Below are 16581 nucleotides of genomic sequence, written 5' to 3'. Positions count from 1 at the left end.
TATCTATTTCTTTATTCAATACTTAAAATTACTCATAATTTTTTCTCTACACATAAATAAGAGGATAATATACTTTAACACGATTGAGTCAATGTTGTCCTATATTTAAATGTTTATACCAATCCAACCAGCTCTCATTCCATATAAACTCAATCCACAGTGAGGTTTTTTAGTTGCGTACTTGCACTGCAAATTGGGCTTTGGTTAGTTGCTTTAGGCATTAAATAAATGCCCATACTTGTGTAAGGAAATATGAAAATATCTATTACAGCAGTCGTCCTCCACGTGTTAAACCCATGCTCCCAAGCCACGTGAACACGACACTGACCCCAAAGCCCTCTTCCCTTTCCTTTGTCTTAATGTAAAATTAAATATAAATAAATTTAAAATAAGATTAAATGAATAATCTTTCATTTTTAGCTCACACTAGGTATAAACTTGACATGGGTTTTGGTTTCTACCTGATTTGGGTTTAAAATTTAATTTTTTTTATTTGATTATTTCGAGTTTTAATTATTTTTAAGTTTAGATATTTTAATTTCAAATTTATTTATAATTGAATATTTTAAATTAAAATAATTTAAGTTGAGATCCAACATCAACAAAAGTAGGATTTGGATTCTAGTTCTTGAGGCTTTGTCTTAAGTGAATGTGTTTGGTAGGTTTCTTTATTATAGTGGCCGATTAATTTGTCTATTACTAAATGAACCAAAATAATTTTTATATCACATAAAAATTAAATAAATTCAATTTAATATTTTAGAAGTTTTTTTATTAATTTTACGAATAATTTTTATTTGTTTGTATTCGAATCACAAATAAAAAATATTTTTCATATTTTTTAACATTAAATAAATTAATTTGATCTCCTCCTATAAAGTCTAAGAGATACTCTCGTCCTTTATCCTAATAACTTTTGTAGAAATCAAATCTATCCACCCAAGTAGCAGATTTTTAGTGAGATCATGCTTTGGAAAAAGCTTCTATTTATATAAAAGGTAAATTATTCTCAAGGTCATTAAATTATTAGTTTATTTACATTTTAGATGGTTAGTTTTAAAAAATTATAGAATAGTTATTGAACTATTTAGAAAGTTTTCATTTAAGTCACTAGCCTGTTAAAATTATTGTCGTATGTCCTTTGTTCACAACGTTTACACCAATTAAAAGCTTTCCTTCATTTTTTTCTTCTACAATTTATTGTTTTTCATGAAACAACTTTGAATATTACAAATCCGTAAGCTAAAATCTAAATAATTTTATTCTCTGATTTATGACATTGACCGTTAGATCAATTTAGATCTAAGACATGTTTTTCTACTCTTCAGTGGGTACTGATCTACCGTACTAATTGTTAAATCATCATTTGGAATTCGCTAGCCGAACTTTTAAAAAAACTTTAATAACCTAACAACTTAAATAAAAACTTTCGAATAGTTCAATTACTTAAATGAAAACTTTCATATTGTTCAGTAATTATTCTGTAACATTTTAAAGTCAAGTGATCAGAATGTGAATCTATTAATAATTTAGTCACCTTTTAAGTGTAATTATCCTTTTAAGAAATAGAACACACATTATACAAAATAGTGGTGAGTAAAACTTGATTCAATTCGAAAAAATCGAAAACAATTCGAAGTTCGAGTTAATCAAATCAAGTTATTCAAATTATTCGAGTCAACTCAAATAATTAATTCAAGTTTGGAGTTCGAATCAAGTTAAATTTACAAATTGAATAATCCGAATAATAGGTTAATAAATACCCTTTTGGTCACTGTCAAGTTTGAAAATGAGCAAATTAGTCATTCTCAACAAAAATTACAAAAAAAAAATCAAAATAATTTTAAAAATTCAAAATATTTATAAAAATTCTAAAATTTATATTTTTAAAAGTTCTAAAAATATATAAACAATAATAATTTTGAGATTTAAATAAGTTAATTAATAATTCAAGTTTATCATATTAAAATATTTTTATTATTATTTTGTTTTGAAAAAGTTTTTAATTTCAAATCAGTATTTTCTAACATAAAATTAGTTATATTATAACAAGATTTTAATTTAACATGTTTAATTTTTTAATTTAATTGAATAATTTTACTCAATTTCATTTTATTCAACTCGATTTAAAATTTTTAAATTAAATTAATATAATAAAATAAAATTCGTTAATTTAAAAATTTTCAATATCACACCCCTAATACGATCCACAACCCACCGTTACTTGCAATTTAAAGACTATTTCTGATGGCCTATATATATGTATGCTACAAAAACCATAAAAGGTCAACGCAAAAATCTAAGTATTAAGATTTGCAATAGTAGGTGTCCCACTTTGTCACCTCATACTTTCTTTTTTCTTTCAATCAAATCCAAATTTAAATATTATATATAACACATAAAAAAAAATCAAAACACGATAAGAATATGACATAACATTAAATTTATTAAATTTTTAAATTTTTTTACACATCCGTCCACTTTATTTTCCCCATGTGTTCCATTATTCACTTTTGTGAAGTCATTTCTCTTGCCTAAGTTAGGTCTAAGGTCTTGTCTTTCATTATCATCATTTCATCATCTCTTCAGCTCAAACAGTTCCTATTCTTGGATCATTTTCTATTTTCTGTTCAGAAATTTTTTCTTAAATAATCGAAATTAAATTATATATTTTTACGATAATAAAAATATAATTTTATTATTTTAATAGTTTATATTTTTATAATTTTTAAAAATTAAATTAATTTTATTATTTTATAAGAATTAAAATATAATTTTATCATTATTAATTTAAAATTTTATAAATTATAAGTAAAAATTATATATATAGTTAATTATCACGTGTTTATTATACACATTCCTGTGTGTTTCAGATACTAATTAAAAATAATAATTTGAAGAAATTTTACGTAAGATGATAGACGTATTTGCATATATTCAATAACATGTTTCATGCTTATCTTCGTATTCCTATAAAAAAAAAACTATTGGAATAATGATAACTTTAGTTTTCTAACATTTTAATTTTTATCAATTTGATCCTTATTCTTTTTGGGTTATATTAGTTATTAACTTTTCGAAAAGTGTAAAATCACTTTGTTTAATGAAAATGTTAACTTTTAACGATATTGGTGTGGTAACTCACGTGACGGTCTACATGTTATTCATGTTGACATAACACTATTTATCTCACATGTCATGTCAATAAATAATTTAACAATTATAAAAAATATTCAAAACAATAAAAAAAAAATAGCATGAAGTAACATGAATTGCCATTCGGCCTGCCGATTTTAAAAATTAAACGTTTTTGTTAGTAGTTTCATTATAAAATAGTAATTCAACTCTTTTTTAAAAAAGTTAAGTCAAATTTAGCTAAAAAAATAAGGGCCAAATTTAAAAAATATGTAACTATTAAAGATTAAAATAATGATTATGCCTCTTTTTTTTTTCTTTGTTTTCCTTAAAGCTCTTCAAATCATCCCGCCATAAAACAAACCATGAAAGAGGAAGAAAAAGATAAATATGATTGTGAGACAGTAAAAAGGTAATAAGAGAAACTAAATAAATATACATTTGTTTGACCTAAAAGGGTCTTTCCCAATATATAGTAAAAACTTAAAGGACTTTGCAAGCATTATTTATTTTTTGCCTTTATGGGTCAAAAGTTGGTCTCAAACTTTGGTTAACTCAATTCATTCCTTAAATATATATATATCTTTATCAAGGTTTTAATTAATCGAACACTCATTTACATATATCCTTTCCCAAAAGCATACTGTTTTTTTAATCATTCATCACCAAACTGCTTGTGGGGACTCAATTTCAAGGCAAAAAAAAGAAAAAGAAAAGCCTAAATAAGTGTATGAAAAAGGAAAAAAAAAAAAAGGGAACTATCACAAACCCTAAAAGGCTATAATTGTGTGAAACCCTATAGGATGATGGTTTGAAAGATTAGAGGGTTTAGCTTTTAACTAATTGATGTAACTCAAACTGTAAAGTTAAAGTAAAAAGTGCTTTTAGGACAAGCTATAGTAATTAAATAGTCCCCCAAGTTATAGTGAAAATCATATACATGAATAAGTGCTTGGTGGGTATAATAGTAATTCACGTTATATTATTAAGGTCGAACTTTAGAAATAATATTGTTGAGAGAAACATTCAAATCTAAATAAATGTATGAAAATGAAAAAAAAACTATCACAAACCCTAAAAAGCTATAATTGTGTGAAACCCTATAGGATAAAGGTTTGCAAATTAGAGGGTTTAACTTTTAACTAATTGATGTAACTCTAACCATAAAGTTAAATTAAAAAGTGCTTTAACAATGGGGAGAAGTTATAGTATGAATCACTGCGTGTTGAGCGTAATAGTAGCTCACGTTATATTATTAAGAGGAGAATTTACAATCGAATTTTAAAGATAATATTATCAAGAGAAGTAGTAACAAACCCTAAAAGATTAGTTTTTATAAATTGTAAAACGAATATAAAAGATATTTTAATCCAGAAAAAATATTATATATATATATATATAAAGTGTGAAAGGTAGCTCCAAAAGCAACTTCATTTTCTCTGCTGTCCTTCAAAAGGGTTAAAAGGGAATGGAGAAAGGAACTTTAGGGGCATTGGTTTCCCAAAGATTAAAGAAAATTGGTATTGAAGATTGAAATAAATTTGCAATTTTTTTAGGGTTAAAAGATGGAAATTTTGTTTAAAAAAGTTTAAATAAAAGTCTTGGTATCTCAAGATGATAACATTTTATTTGATCATAATTGGTAAAATACTTCAATCAATCCCTATTAAAATTTTCAAATTTTCTAGCTCTTATTTGATTAATTATTTTTTTCTGCAAAATTTAGTGAAATTTGAGAGTGAAGTGACTCAAAATTCTTAACACAACCATTGCTAAAATTGTCTTTTTTTTTTTTGAACTTTTGTTTGACTCTAACTCATGTCATTTTACATTGACAACAATACACATGTCAATCGAGTTAAGACTTAATTGACAAACCACCATCTTTTTTTAATATCATTTCAAAGTTATTAACCCGATTTAGATATTTTATCTTAAAGTTAAATGAAAATTCAATTTAACATAATATATGACAAATCATACTATATTTTGGACTCTTCTCACCACATTATCCATTGTCTCTTTTCAATTATTTAATATCATTTCATCAATTTTTTCATATAATTGATACATAATTTTGTAATTTTTCATCCTGAATCTCAAACCCTAAGCTTTGACTATTAAATCTTAAACATAAACCCCAAACTCAAATCCAAACCTTAAACCCTAAATCTTAGATCCTAAACTCTAAATTTTAAGGTTCAAGAGATAAAATATATTATCAAAGTTATATACCAATGACATAAAAAATTACTAAAATATTATTAATAAATAAAATAATCATAATTAATATAATAAAAATAGCACATAAAATAATTTATCATACATTTACTTACTAAACACGTAAACGTAATAAAAAAATAGTAAGAATAAAAAGGGTTGTTCATCTATTACTAAGCAAATGATGAGATTGAGAGTTTGTCGGATAAAAAATAACCTTGAGAGTGGTTAAAGGAATGGGGCTAATAAGGTAGCATATCATAAACTCAACTGGTCAAACTAGATGGTCAAAAGAAGATTAAAATTTAGTCTTAATCTAATTTTCCCCTTGAAAAGGGGTAAATCATTACATATTTGTTTAAAGCAAATTTTGGAGCAAAATCATTTGTCAAGTATCTCAAAAGAAGGTTAAAAGACATCATACTTCTTTTGGGAAAAATAGGGTTAAACTTCTTTCAACAAATTGGTCACAAGCAATTATTTTATTTTATATTATGCTTAAAATTATTCATAGTTTCTCATTAACTCATAAATACGTTTCGCGCATTTGAACTCACGTCCTCTTATATTGACAATAATACTCAATGGCGGAGCCAAGGGGATTGGAAGGTCCCTGATCCCCTTAAAATAGAAAATTTCCCATTTAGGCTATTTATAATTTATAAAATTTTAAATTAGTAATGGTAAAATTACACTTTGGCCTGCCAAAAATAATAAAAAATTAATTTAATCCTTTAAAAGTTATAAAGTTATAGTATATTAAAATGGTGAAATTGCATTTTTACCATCGTAAAAATATATAATTTAATTTCGACCCCTAAAAAAAATTTTCTGACTCTACCACTGATAATACCTATGCCAATCAAGCTAAGACTCAATGAATCATTGCTAGAGTTTCGATTAAATATCAATTATTACTTATTTTGTGTATATATATATTTTTAATATAAAAATATATAAGAATAAAAATACTTTTAAAATAATACAGTTTACTTCATTATATATATTTTTAATATAAAATATATAAGAATAAAAATACTTTTAAAATAATACAGTTTGCTTCATTCAGTTAGAGAAAGGTATAGATATTATTAACTTTATTATATAAATATAAAAATAAATTCATTAATTCAATAAATTAATCTTAAATACAAAATATCTTATTTTATTATTTATATACGCATTTAAATGTGCTATTGATTATTGCAATAATAATCGTGTCAATTAAATTAAGAGAAAATAAATTTCAATTAGATTAGATATATGAAATATAGTTAATTATATCAAAATTGAATAACATAAATGTACATAAATGTAATTTCAATTAGGGAACTCATTCATTAGGTTGGTTTTTCAATCAATGGATTAAATCAGTTAAGGTTTTAGTTAGGATGGCTTTTGGGTTAATTATTAATAATTAAAATTCATAATTGATCCCATCAACTTAATTGGCTTCATTTATATTATTTTAATTATTTTAAATATGAGGCAGTTGTGTTGGTGAATGTTAAGGTTTTAGTATCCTTGAAATTTTAGATTTGTTCGTGGATCGGATAAAAGTATTAGGTTTAAAAAATAAGTTTGGACAAAAATATTAAGTATGTTTAAATATGAGTTGGGTTCGAGTTTAAAATTTAAGACTTGAGTCCAGCCCAATTTTAAGTTTATAATACTTTATATCATGTTATTTTATATATTATATAATTTATAAGACATAAAAAATAAATATATACTAAATATATGATACTACTCTAATGTAAATATTAAAATAATGTAAAGATAATCTGTATAAAAATTTAATATATTTTTAAAAAATTAAAAATAAATATGGGAGACCTAAAATGGACTTTGATTAATCTTTTGTAAATATAAGTGGACTTGGGTCAAATTATAGACCCATAATTCAAGTCAAATCAGGCTTAAACAATTATAAAGTATGTTAATATCATGCGTAGACCTAACCCAATCCAGTTCATGAGTAGCTTTAATAGTAGGTTACCATTCCAGTCTTAAATCGATGCCGAGTAATTTAAGTTTTGTTCGAATCAAAATTTTGATATGTTTAAATCCATTTTGACGAATAACAACTTGTACTAGTGTATACCAATTAATAACGATTGATATAAAATTTTATTTTTATAATTACATTTTAAAATAAAATATAATCAATTCGAACTTAGTCGACCAAATTCACCTATTTGAAATTGATTCAATTAAGTCAAATTAAGATGGTAAAAATCAGTTAATTCGATTACAGTAAAAAGATAATCCATCAAAATCATATAAATATAAAAAAATAATTTAATCTTTTAACTGCTTGTTCAACTTGTATACGTAAAATATTAAAAAGAAAAGGATAAATATCAAACTCGTACATAAACTTTAGTTTAATATGCAATTTGATACATGAATTTTAATTTGGTACAATTATATATATAAAACTTCAATTGTGGTCCATATATATACATAAAATTTTGATTTTGATTCAGTCGTACACAGTTGAAGAAAATTTATCTTAAAACCCAAATCATTCACTATGGACATCCAAAAATTTTGTATTCTATTTTCATAAATAAAACAACTTTTCTCATCCCAACTAGGGGCGAAGCCAGAAAATTTTTTTAGGGAGGGCCAGATGAAATTTTAATTTTTTATAGTTTATATTTTTATAATTTGTAAAGGATTAAATCGAATTTTTATAATTTTAGGGGGGTAAAGTGTAATTTTACCTTTACTAATTTAAAAATTTTAAAAAATTTGAAGAGGCTAAAATGTAATTTTATATTTTAGGGGGGCCGGGGCCCATGCCAGCCCCCCTGACTACGCCCCTGATCCCAACCAAACATCTATGTTAGCATTTAAGACTTATTTTCACTGCCATGTCGGACTTCCATTTGGCAGATAATACATCTTAATGACAGAGTACTATTTTGTAACAAAATAATAATATAAGTGATTATTTTGAGAATTTACCCTAAAAAATACATTGATGGTATGGTGAGAGTTAGTTGAAGTGGCGGGTAAAGGGGGAGAATTTTAGAGTAGAACATGGGACCCAATTTTTTCTTTTTTATTTTTGCCTCTATAAGGAGTTTGGGTGGGTAGGCGCACGAAAGCTACCAAGTAAGGGATGTGCACACGTGCACTCCTTTGACAAAAAACATTTTTAAAAACGATCACATTTTTTTATTACAGAATATTTCACTTTTTTATTATTACATTTACAACCCTCAATTAAATAATTTTAAAGATAAATTATAAAATAATCATTTTATTAAACTCAGTATATATTTTAGTCATTTATGTTTAAAATGTTATGTTTTAGTCACTTACGTTATCGTTTTGTTACAAAGTAGTCACTCTATCGTTAAACTCCGTTATCTCCTTAATTACAGTCTTAATAAATTTTAAATGCCAACTTAGATGTCCAGATGCTGAGATGAAAATAAGTTTTTAATTAAATAAATTTAATTTAGACTGTCACATAGGATCGTCGTTAGGAAGGTAATGTAGTTTAACGGTAAAGTGACCACTTCGTAACAAAACGATAACATAAGTGACTAAAAGTAACATTTCAAACATAAGTGATTAAAATGTAATTTGAGTTAAACAAAAATGATTATTTTATAGTTTACCCTAATTTTAAATATATTAATTTAAGTTTGTCAATAACATATTATAGTATTTTTCTTCTTCTAAATTTAGATTAAAATGATGTTTTAAAAATAATTTAAAATAAAACATTCAATGAAAAGGGCAAATAAGTAAAATTCAGCTTATAATTAGGAAAATATAAAACATTAGCATAAAGTTGGGGTTTTTCGATAATTACATAAAATTTATAAAGAATCAAGTCATTGCCGTGTTTGACCTTGAAAGCGTTTGCTTATACACTTATTCCAGACAATGTTAGTAACATTCAAGCAAAAAGAAAAGATTTTTTTTTTGGTTTCTGCATTGACATAATATAAAAAGGGGATTTTTGATTTAAGAATTTAATAATTTTTTTAAAAAAATTATATAAAATTATTTTATTTTTTATTTTTTCTCATTACGGAAGCTTCTTCTATAAATCACCGTTTACGTCCTTTCTCTTTCGTTTGTTTTGTTTTTCTGGGAAAATTTGGACATTTTCAGAGGGGAAGAAAGTTTTGAGCTGTTTGTTTCTCGGGAAAAAAGAGAGAGGTAGAAATGAGAGGCGCGAATGGAGAATCTAGAGTTTTGAATAATACTTTGGAGACTATACATGCTGCTGCTAACGCGATCGCTTCAGCTGAGAATCGTGTTCCACAAGCTACGGTTCAGGTAAAATAATTTTTAAAATTTATGTTTCGTTTAGTTTTTTTTTTTTTGGGTGTTTTCTTTGTTGTGATTGTTTCAATGGAGTTTTAATTCAATTTGGTTGATTTGTGGAAATGTTTTTAAACTTCTTCGGTATTCATTTCGTGATCTGTTTTTTTGCACGATTTGATTTTCTTTTTTTGGTTCTGTGATTATGTTATGGTGATTTAATAAGTTTTTTAAACTAGAATCAAGTTTAAGCTTTCTTTTCAGCGTAATAATATGTGATTTTAGGCTTAAATTTATTAAAGGTTGAATTGTTCCAGAATCAAGAATCTTTTTTCACTGTTGCTTGTGGTTAGATTTAGAAATTGAAGGTTTTCTTATTTATAGCTTGTTTCTTTTTTGGTACTTGGCAGTTCAGGATTCTAAGAATTGTCTTTGTTGATGAAACAGTGTTTATGAACATATATGGTTTCTTTGTTATTATATTCGCTATACCTCATTTACCCAGCAAACATCGGGAACTAGGTGATCTTCTTCATTACTGTTTCTAATTTTACTTTCATTTGGCCTAGATTCCTAGATCAGAAGTAAAGAAGCAAAAGAAGAAGACGAGTATTATACAAATTTGTCCTTCAATTTGTTTGTATCATTAAGTTTTTTTTGTGTCCATAATGTGGGAAGAGTTAATTAGAAGGTTTCGTATAGGCTCTGATTGTGGAAATCTAGAAACTTATGTATGCCTTACCTGACTAAGATCAAGGTAAATCCCATTTCAACATCCGAATTCAAGATGGATAATCAGTGGTTCTGTGTATGTTCTGTCTGTGCATATGATTTCCCTTGTAGTGGAGGTCTAGTTGAAGAATACTCATTTACAATCACGAGGATAAGCTTCGGAAATACTTAAACAATGGGTATGAATTGCATATGCTACTTGACCTTAATTTAGATGGTAAAAGTGTGGGATAAGCATACATACTCTTTCTATCAAACAGTTTGAAGGATAGTCGTAGCATGATATCCAATAAGTTTTGAGCATAGATGCTTTAATTTGATTCGTTACTTGATACACCTTGGTCAAAGCTTTAATGAGGATGCATTGCCTTATTGTGTAATATGATCTTTTTCTTTCATTGCCAGTTGTTTGGTTTCCTATTAACTACATAAGAATTTGGTGTAATTTACTGTATTAATCCATTTTATCATAAATTTGGTGACATTCAGAAGAGAAGATGGAGTGGCTGGTGGAGTGTTTATTGGTGTTTTGGATCTTACAAACAAAAAAAGCGAATTGGGCCTGCTGTTCTTGTTTCCGAAACAAGTGCTTCTGGTGGTAATGTGCCTGCTGCTGAAAATCCATACCAAGCATCCTCCTTTACACTTCCTTTTGTTGCACCACCCTCTTCTCCTGCATCTTTCCTTCCATCTGAACCCCCCTCTGCTACACAGTCTCCAGCTGGTTTAGTGTCTCTCACATCTATTTCTGCTAGTATGTATTCTCCAGGGCCTGCTTCCATTTTTGCGATTGGCCCTTATGCTCACGAAACTCAGTTAGTTTCCCCACCTGTTTTCTCGGCTTTCCCCACTGAACCTTCAACTGCTCCATTTACACCTCCTCCCGAGTCAGTTCACTTGACTACACCATCCTCGCCTGAGGTGCCATTTGCCCAGTTCCTTGGCCCCAACCTCCAGTATGGAGAGCAGCGATTCCCAATATCCCACTATGAATTTCAGTCTTATCATCTTCAACCTGGGAGCCCTGTAGGCCAATTGATCTCCCCAAGCTCAGGAATCTCTGGTTCTGGCACCTCATCTCCTTTCCTCGATGGTGATTATACTGCTGGTCTACGCTTTCCCGAGTTCCAACTGGGTGACCCTTCCAAGCTCTTGAACCTTGATAAGCTTTCCAACCGTGAATGGGGATCATATCATGGTTCTGGTACTTTAACCCCAGACGGTACAACATCCACACCTCTCAATGGTTTTCTTCTGGATCATCAGATTTCTGAAATTGTGTCGTATCCACGCATGGCTAGAGGAAACCAAACTGATCAGGTTGTGGTTGATCATAGAGTTTCATTCGAGTTAACAAATCAAAAAGCTGCTAGTTGTGTGGAAACTGAGACAGCAACACCATCCGAAGCTGTGGCAGAATCTCTATGGAATGAAGCAGCAAGAGAGAGAGAAGAAAACGCCACTAAGTTGTTGGATAATTCTGTATGTAGAGTTGGTGAAACATACAATGGAAAACCAGAGAAAGCTCCAGCAGATAGGGAAGGCAAACCACAGCACCATAAGAACCGATCCATCACTCTCGGGTCAGTTAAAGAATTCAATTTCGACAATATTAATGGAGAGATAGAAGAAAATGCTACTAAGTCAGTGGAAACTTATGAAGGTCGTGTTGGTGAAACATACAATGAAAGGCCAGAGCAAGCTCCAGCAGATGGGGAAGGCAAACCACAGCACCATAAGAACCGATCCATCACTCTTGGGTCACTTAAAGAATTCAATTTCGACAATGTTAATGCCGAGATAGAAGAAAATGCTACTAAGTCGGTGGAAACTCATGAATGTCGTGTTGGTGAAACATACAATGAAAGACCAGAGAAAGCTGAAGTATCTCTACAGAACGAAGCAGCAAGAGAAACAGAAGAAAACTCTAAGTCGGCGGAAACTTACGAATATCGTGTCGGTGAAACATGCAACGTAAGACCAGAGAAAGCTCCAGCAGATAAGGAAGCCAAACCACAGCACCACAAGAACCGATCCATCACTCTCGGATCAGCTAAAGAATTCAATTTTGACAACCCCGATGGAGGTGATGTCCATAACAAGCCCATTGTTAGTTCCGATTGGTGGGCCAACGAGAAAGTAGCCGGAAATGACGATGGCATTCCCAAGAATTGGTCCTTTTTCCCCATGCTGCAACCTGGTGTAAGTTAAAAAACTGGTAAGCATTTTAGTGGGGTGCCTTCTGATTTTCCACATTATTTTAGGAACTTAGGTGTGGCTTGGGTTGGGGATTCAAACAATTTGGTAACAACAACAGAGTGCATGCAATTTTAGTCAAATCAAATTATAGATAATTTTAGGGGTTTTTTCTTTTACATTAGATTGCATATTGCATGACTGGCTGATCCATGAAGGCTGTTGCTTGCGTCCTTCGTGACTAAAACAACAGGGTCTTAGAGGAATATTTCTATGGTTACAATATTGTACTATATTTTTGCTAATTTAGGCAGACAGATATGAAAAACAGTCTCTGATTTTGTGCACACTTGGTGTAAAAATAGCACATCTAATGCTTCTAAAAATTTGATACAGTGGTGTAAAATAATGATATGTATATTGAGGTTGCATGTCAAGGTTCTTCAGAGATCAAAGTCGGGCAAGTGGAGATCGATAGTCTTTTGTCACTTCACCAGGCCGGTTAGACTTAGAATCCCGATTTGGTGCAACGGAATGCTGAGATCCAAATGTGCCTCTAGCAATGTCAATTAGACCCAATCTTTTGAGCGACTTAACCAACTTTTAATAACAAGCCATGCATATGATACATGAAAATTCAAAAATTAAAGGCTAAAAGGTAATTAAAAATAAAATATTGTAAAATATATTGAGAGAGTTTAACCTTGAAAATTTATCAAAAAAGTATAATAAACAAATGATTAGCATCTTTGATTGCTGTAAATTATGAACAAAAACCAAACCCACAACAATCGCAAATACCCAAAACAAAGAATCATTTTATTATTATTATTATTAATTTATTTAAGAGTAGAAACTTAATTTAATGGTATAAGATTTTTCTATAACAGGAAAAACCACGAAATTATTTAAATGAAAACGGTACTTTAGCTGAATTAGTAAAATTGAACTAAGGCATGAATCAGAAAACCGTATATGGAATCTATACATGTTTATAGGCATGAATCAGAAATGGACGAGTAAAAAATTAGTCTCGTTTATAATATGGATCGTACTTAGGCTCGAACTTGAACATTTAAGGTTTAGCCTTAACTTGACTTTTTTTAAAGTGTGTAATGTTTTATATTATATTATTTTTATATATTATGTAATTTATAACGTATAAAAATTAGATCTTGTAATATATAATATTACTATAGTATAAACATTAAAAAAATTTAAGACTATATATGATATAGAATAAATTAAAAATTAAAAATAATATAAATATTGTGGAGCCCAAATTTTACCCGGGCCCAACAAGCAGAGCCCAAAACACCAACCATCCAATTAGCACCCCACTAAACCGACCACTAACTCCGTCACCCCACTTGCCACTAACTCCATCACCCCACTAAACCACTCCACTAACTCTATTACCCCATTTGCTTGCAAAAAGAAAGAGGCAATCGGTTATAAAATTTGGCTATAAAAGTATTCAAAACTATTGTAAAGGGGGTTTTTGAAGAAAATGAGAGGAGATACTGAATACGAACACAAAAAACAACGATTGAATAACGATTTTTATTTTGAAGGATTTGCGCATCGTTTCAATTTGCTCCTCATTTAAATACTACCTTTTGTGAGTTGGAATATTTGCATTTTAAATCCCTATTCATTTGGGCGCATTTCATTCTAGTTCTTGCCTACGCTTTAGGAATTCTATTTGTTTACAAATTATCCCCTTTATTTTGTTTTTATTTCTATTGAGTTCTTTTAAAATTCATGTTTTTATATTCTTTATAATTCATTCATTCTTTTCCCCCCTTTTTCATATTATTTTAACATTTTATTAATTGATTCCACCTTTTTTTTTTCTTGTTGTTATTTTCTTTTGTATATTTTCATTCTGTTTTATTATATATTTTATTTATTTTTTCTTTTATGAACATTCTTTAAATATTATATTATTATTTTGTATATATTAATATATTAAGCTATTTGTATTTTGTGTATATTATTTATTCGTATATATATATATTGTTTTGTATATCATTTATACTATTTCGTTACAAAATTATTTTTACACTTATATATATGTAAATGTTTCCTATGTCATCAGCTTTGAATTGTTGTACATCTTTTTTGTATATATTATTGATTTTATATTATTTTATGTATTTTCTTTTAAATCTATTTGTGATTATACATTTCCTTTTAAATTTATATATATAATTTATGCATTTTAAAGTTATTTTATGATATATTTTTGTTTTTTCAAATGTTTTTATATTATTATTTCTATACATATATTTATAATAAGTTTTTCATTATATGTATATTATTAATTAGTTAGATCAATATTTTGTATTTTATGCATTAATTATTTTTATTTATTTTATAATTAATTTTAAAGTTTTGGATGTATTGTTTGTCGTATACATATAGTTTATTTTATGTATTGTTAGTTTGTTTATTGTTTATTTTTGTGTATTTTAATTTACATATCTGCACCTTTGTAATATCGTTGATAAATGGTGTAATATATTAACTATGTACATGTTCCATATTAGTTACTTTGCTTTTGGATTTTTGTGTATTGATTTATGATCGAGCTTGCTTACTTTGTCATCTTAAATTGTTCATTTCATTTTTTTGTATAAACCGAATAAATGTACTTCACCGCTTTTATAATCACCCTCATTTAAAAAACCTCTCAAAATAAGAAAATATTTCGTGTTTGGAAATTCGAGAAATCGTGCCCTAACGTGCTAAGTTTCGATTTTCCGTTTGACCGAATAACTAAATATCCTTTTGAAGTTTCATTCATGTTTTCTTAAATTTGAGGCAATATTTTGCATTTAGAAATTCGAGAAATCGTACCCAATCGTGCTAGGTTTCGACTTACCGTTTGACCAGATAGCCAAATATCCTTTTGAAATTTCAAATGCATAAGTTTTGGAAATTATAAGATGATCTTGTATCGAGGGTTTGAAATGTTGTGTCCTATCGTGCTGGATATGATATTTTATTCCTTCTAAGCGAGAGAATCTCAATATCCAATTCAAGTTATCCAAACGTTTTAAAGGAATTGTATTTTAAAATCTTTTTCAAATTTTCAACATTAGGATGTTAATTGATCAATACGGTACCAATTTTGGGCGTTGCGAGGGAGCTAATTCTTTCTCGTGCGTAACTGACTCCCGAATCCGTTTTCTAATTTTTCGTAGACTACAAACGTTGTTTTTAATAAACCGAAATGCTTTATTAAAATGATCGATCATAAGGTAACCCGATCACACCTAAACAAAAAGGATTGGTGGCGACTCTATTTTCGTTTTAAAGTCGACTTCCGTTTTTCAAAATTAAAAATGGTTTCGACAAATATATTTTTTAAATTAAAAAAAAATAGTATAAATGTGCCTAAAATAAGCTTGGCTTAGTATATGGACAAGTTTGGGCAAACATAAAATCTGTTAATATCAACCGAATCCAAATCTATTAATATCAACCGAATCCGACCCATGAACTCCTCTAATAAAACCTCAAAGCTCCTTAAATGATTAAATCTTTTATTTGGAGTGTGTGTCACTACTACTTAACTTCTAATGAGGATTTGGTGTGATGAGTGCATGCTCCATTTATGCATTGTTGAAGATATAGACTGGATAGTAAATTTATTGAACACATTCTTTTTTGTTCTTTCACTCAAATAGTTTGGTGAGTCCAATGGCGAATCCAAGGGGGCTGGCAAGGCCTTGACCACTTTAAAATAGAAATTTTTTCTATTTAGATTCCTTTGTAGTTTATAAAATTTTAAATTAGTAATAGTAAAATTATACTTTGGCCCCCAAATGATAAAATTTTGATTTAATCCTTTAAAAATTATAAATATATAAGCTATTAAAATGGTAAATCTATAATTATACTATCATAAAAATATACAATTCAATTCTGACCCTCAAAATTTTTTTTTGGCTTCACCCCCTTGAGAGAACCTCCTTTCATTACAACCCAAGTCTAGTGGGT

General features: G+C 28.3%; 1 protein-coding gene across 2 annotated transcripts; it reads left to right on the top strand.

Moving 5' to 3' along the window:
- The first annotated feature begins 9192 nt into the window (after positions 1-9192).
- LOC108480584 (uncharacterized) lies at positions 9193-13037 on the top strand. Of its 2 annotated transcripts, XM_053026361.1 has the most exons (3): positions 9193-9660; positions 10867-12595; positions 12970-13037. In XM_053026361.1, exons 1-2 carry the CDS (start codon positions 9547-9549, stop codon positions 12586-12588), a joined length of 1836 nt encoding a protein of 611 aa, XP_052882321.1. In that variant the 5' UTR covers positions 9193-9546; the 3' UTR covers positions 12589-12595; positions 12970-13037. The 2 variants fall into 2 exon arrangements, with proteins under 2 accessions (XP_052882321.1, XP_017639118.1); XM_017783629.2 differs by having other exon boundaries at positions 9196-9660; positions 10867-13037.
- Positions 13038-16581: the final 3544 nt, after the last annotated feature.

This window comes from Gossypium arboreum, chromosome 1 (genome assembly GCF_025698485.1).
Source record: "Gossypium arboreum isolate Shixiya-1 chromosome 1, ASM2569848v2, whole genome shotgun sequence".
Classification (NCBI taxonomy): domain Eukaryota; kingdom Viridiplantae; phylum Streptophyta; class Magnoliopsida; order Malvales; family Malvaceae; genus Gossypium; species Gossypium arboreum.
The sequence above is the reverse complement of the archived record's forward strand: the minus strand, read 5'-3'. Positions and strand labels throughout refer to the sequence as shown.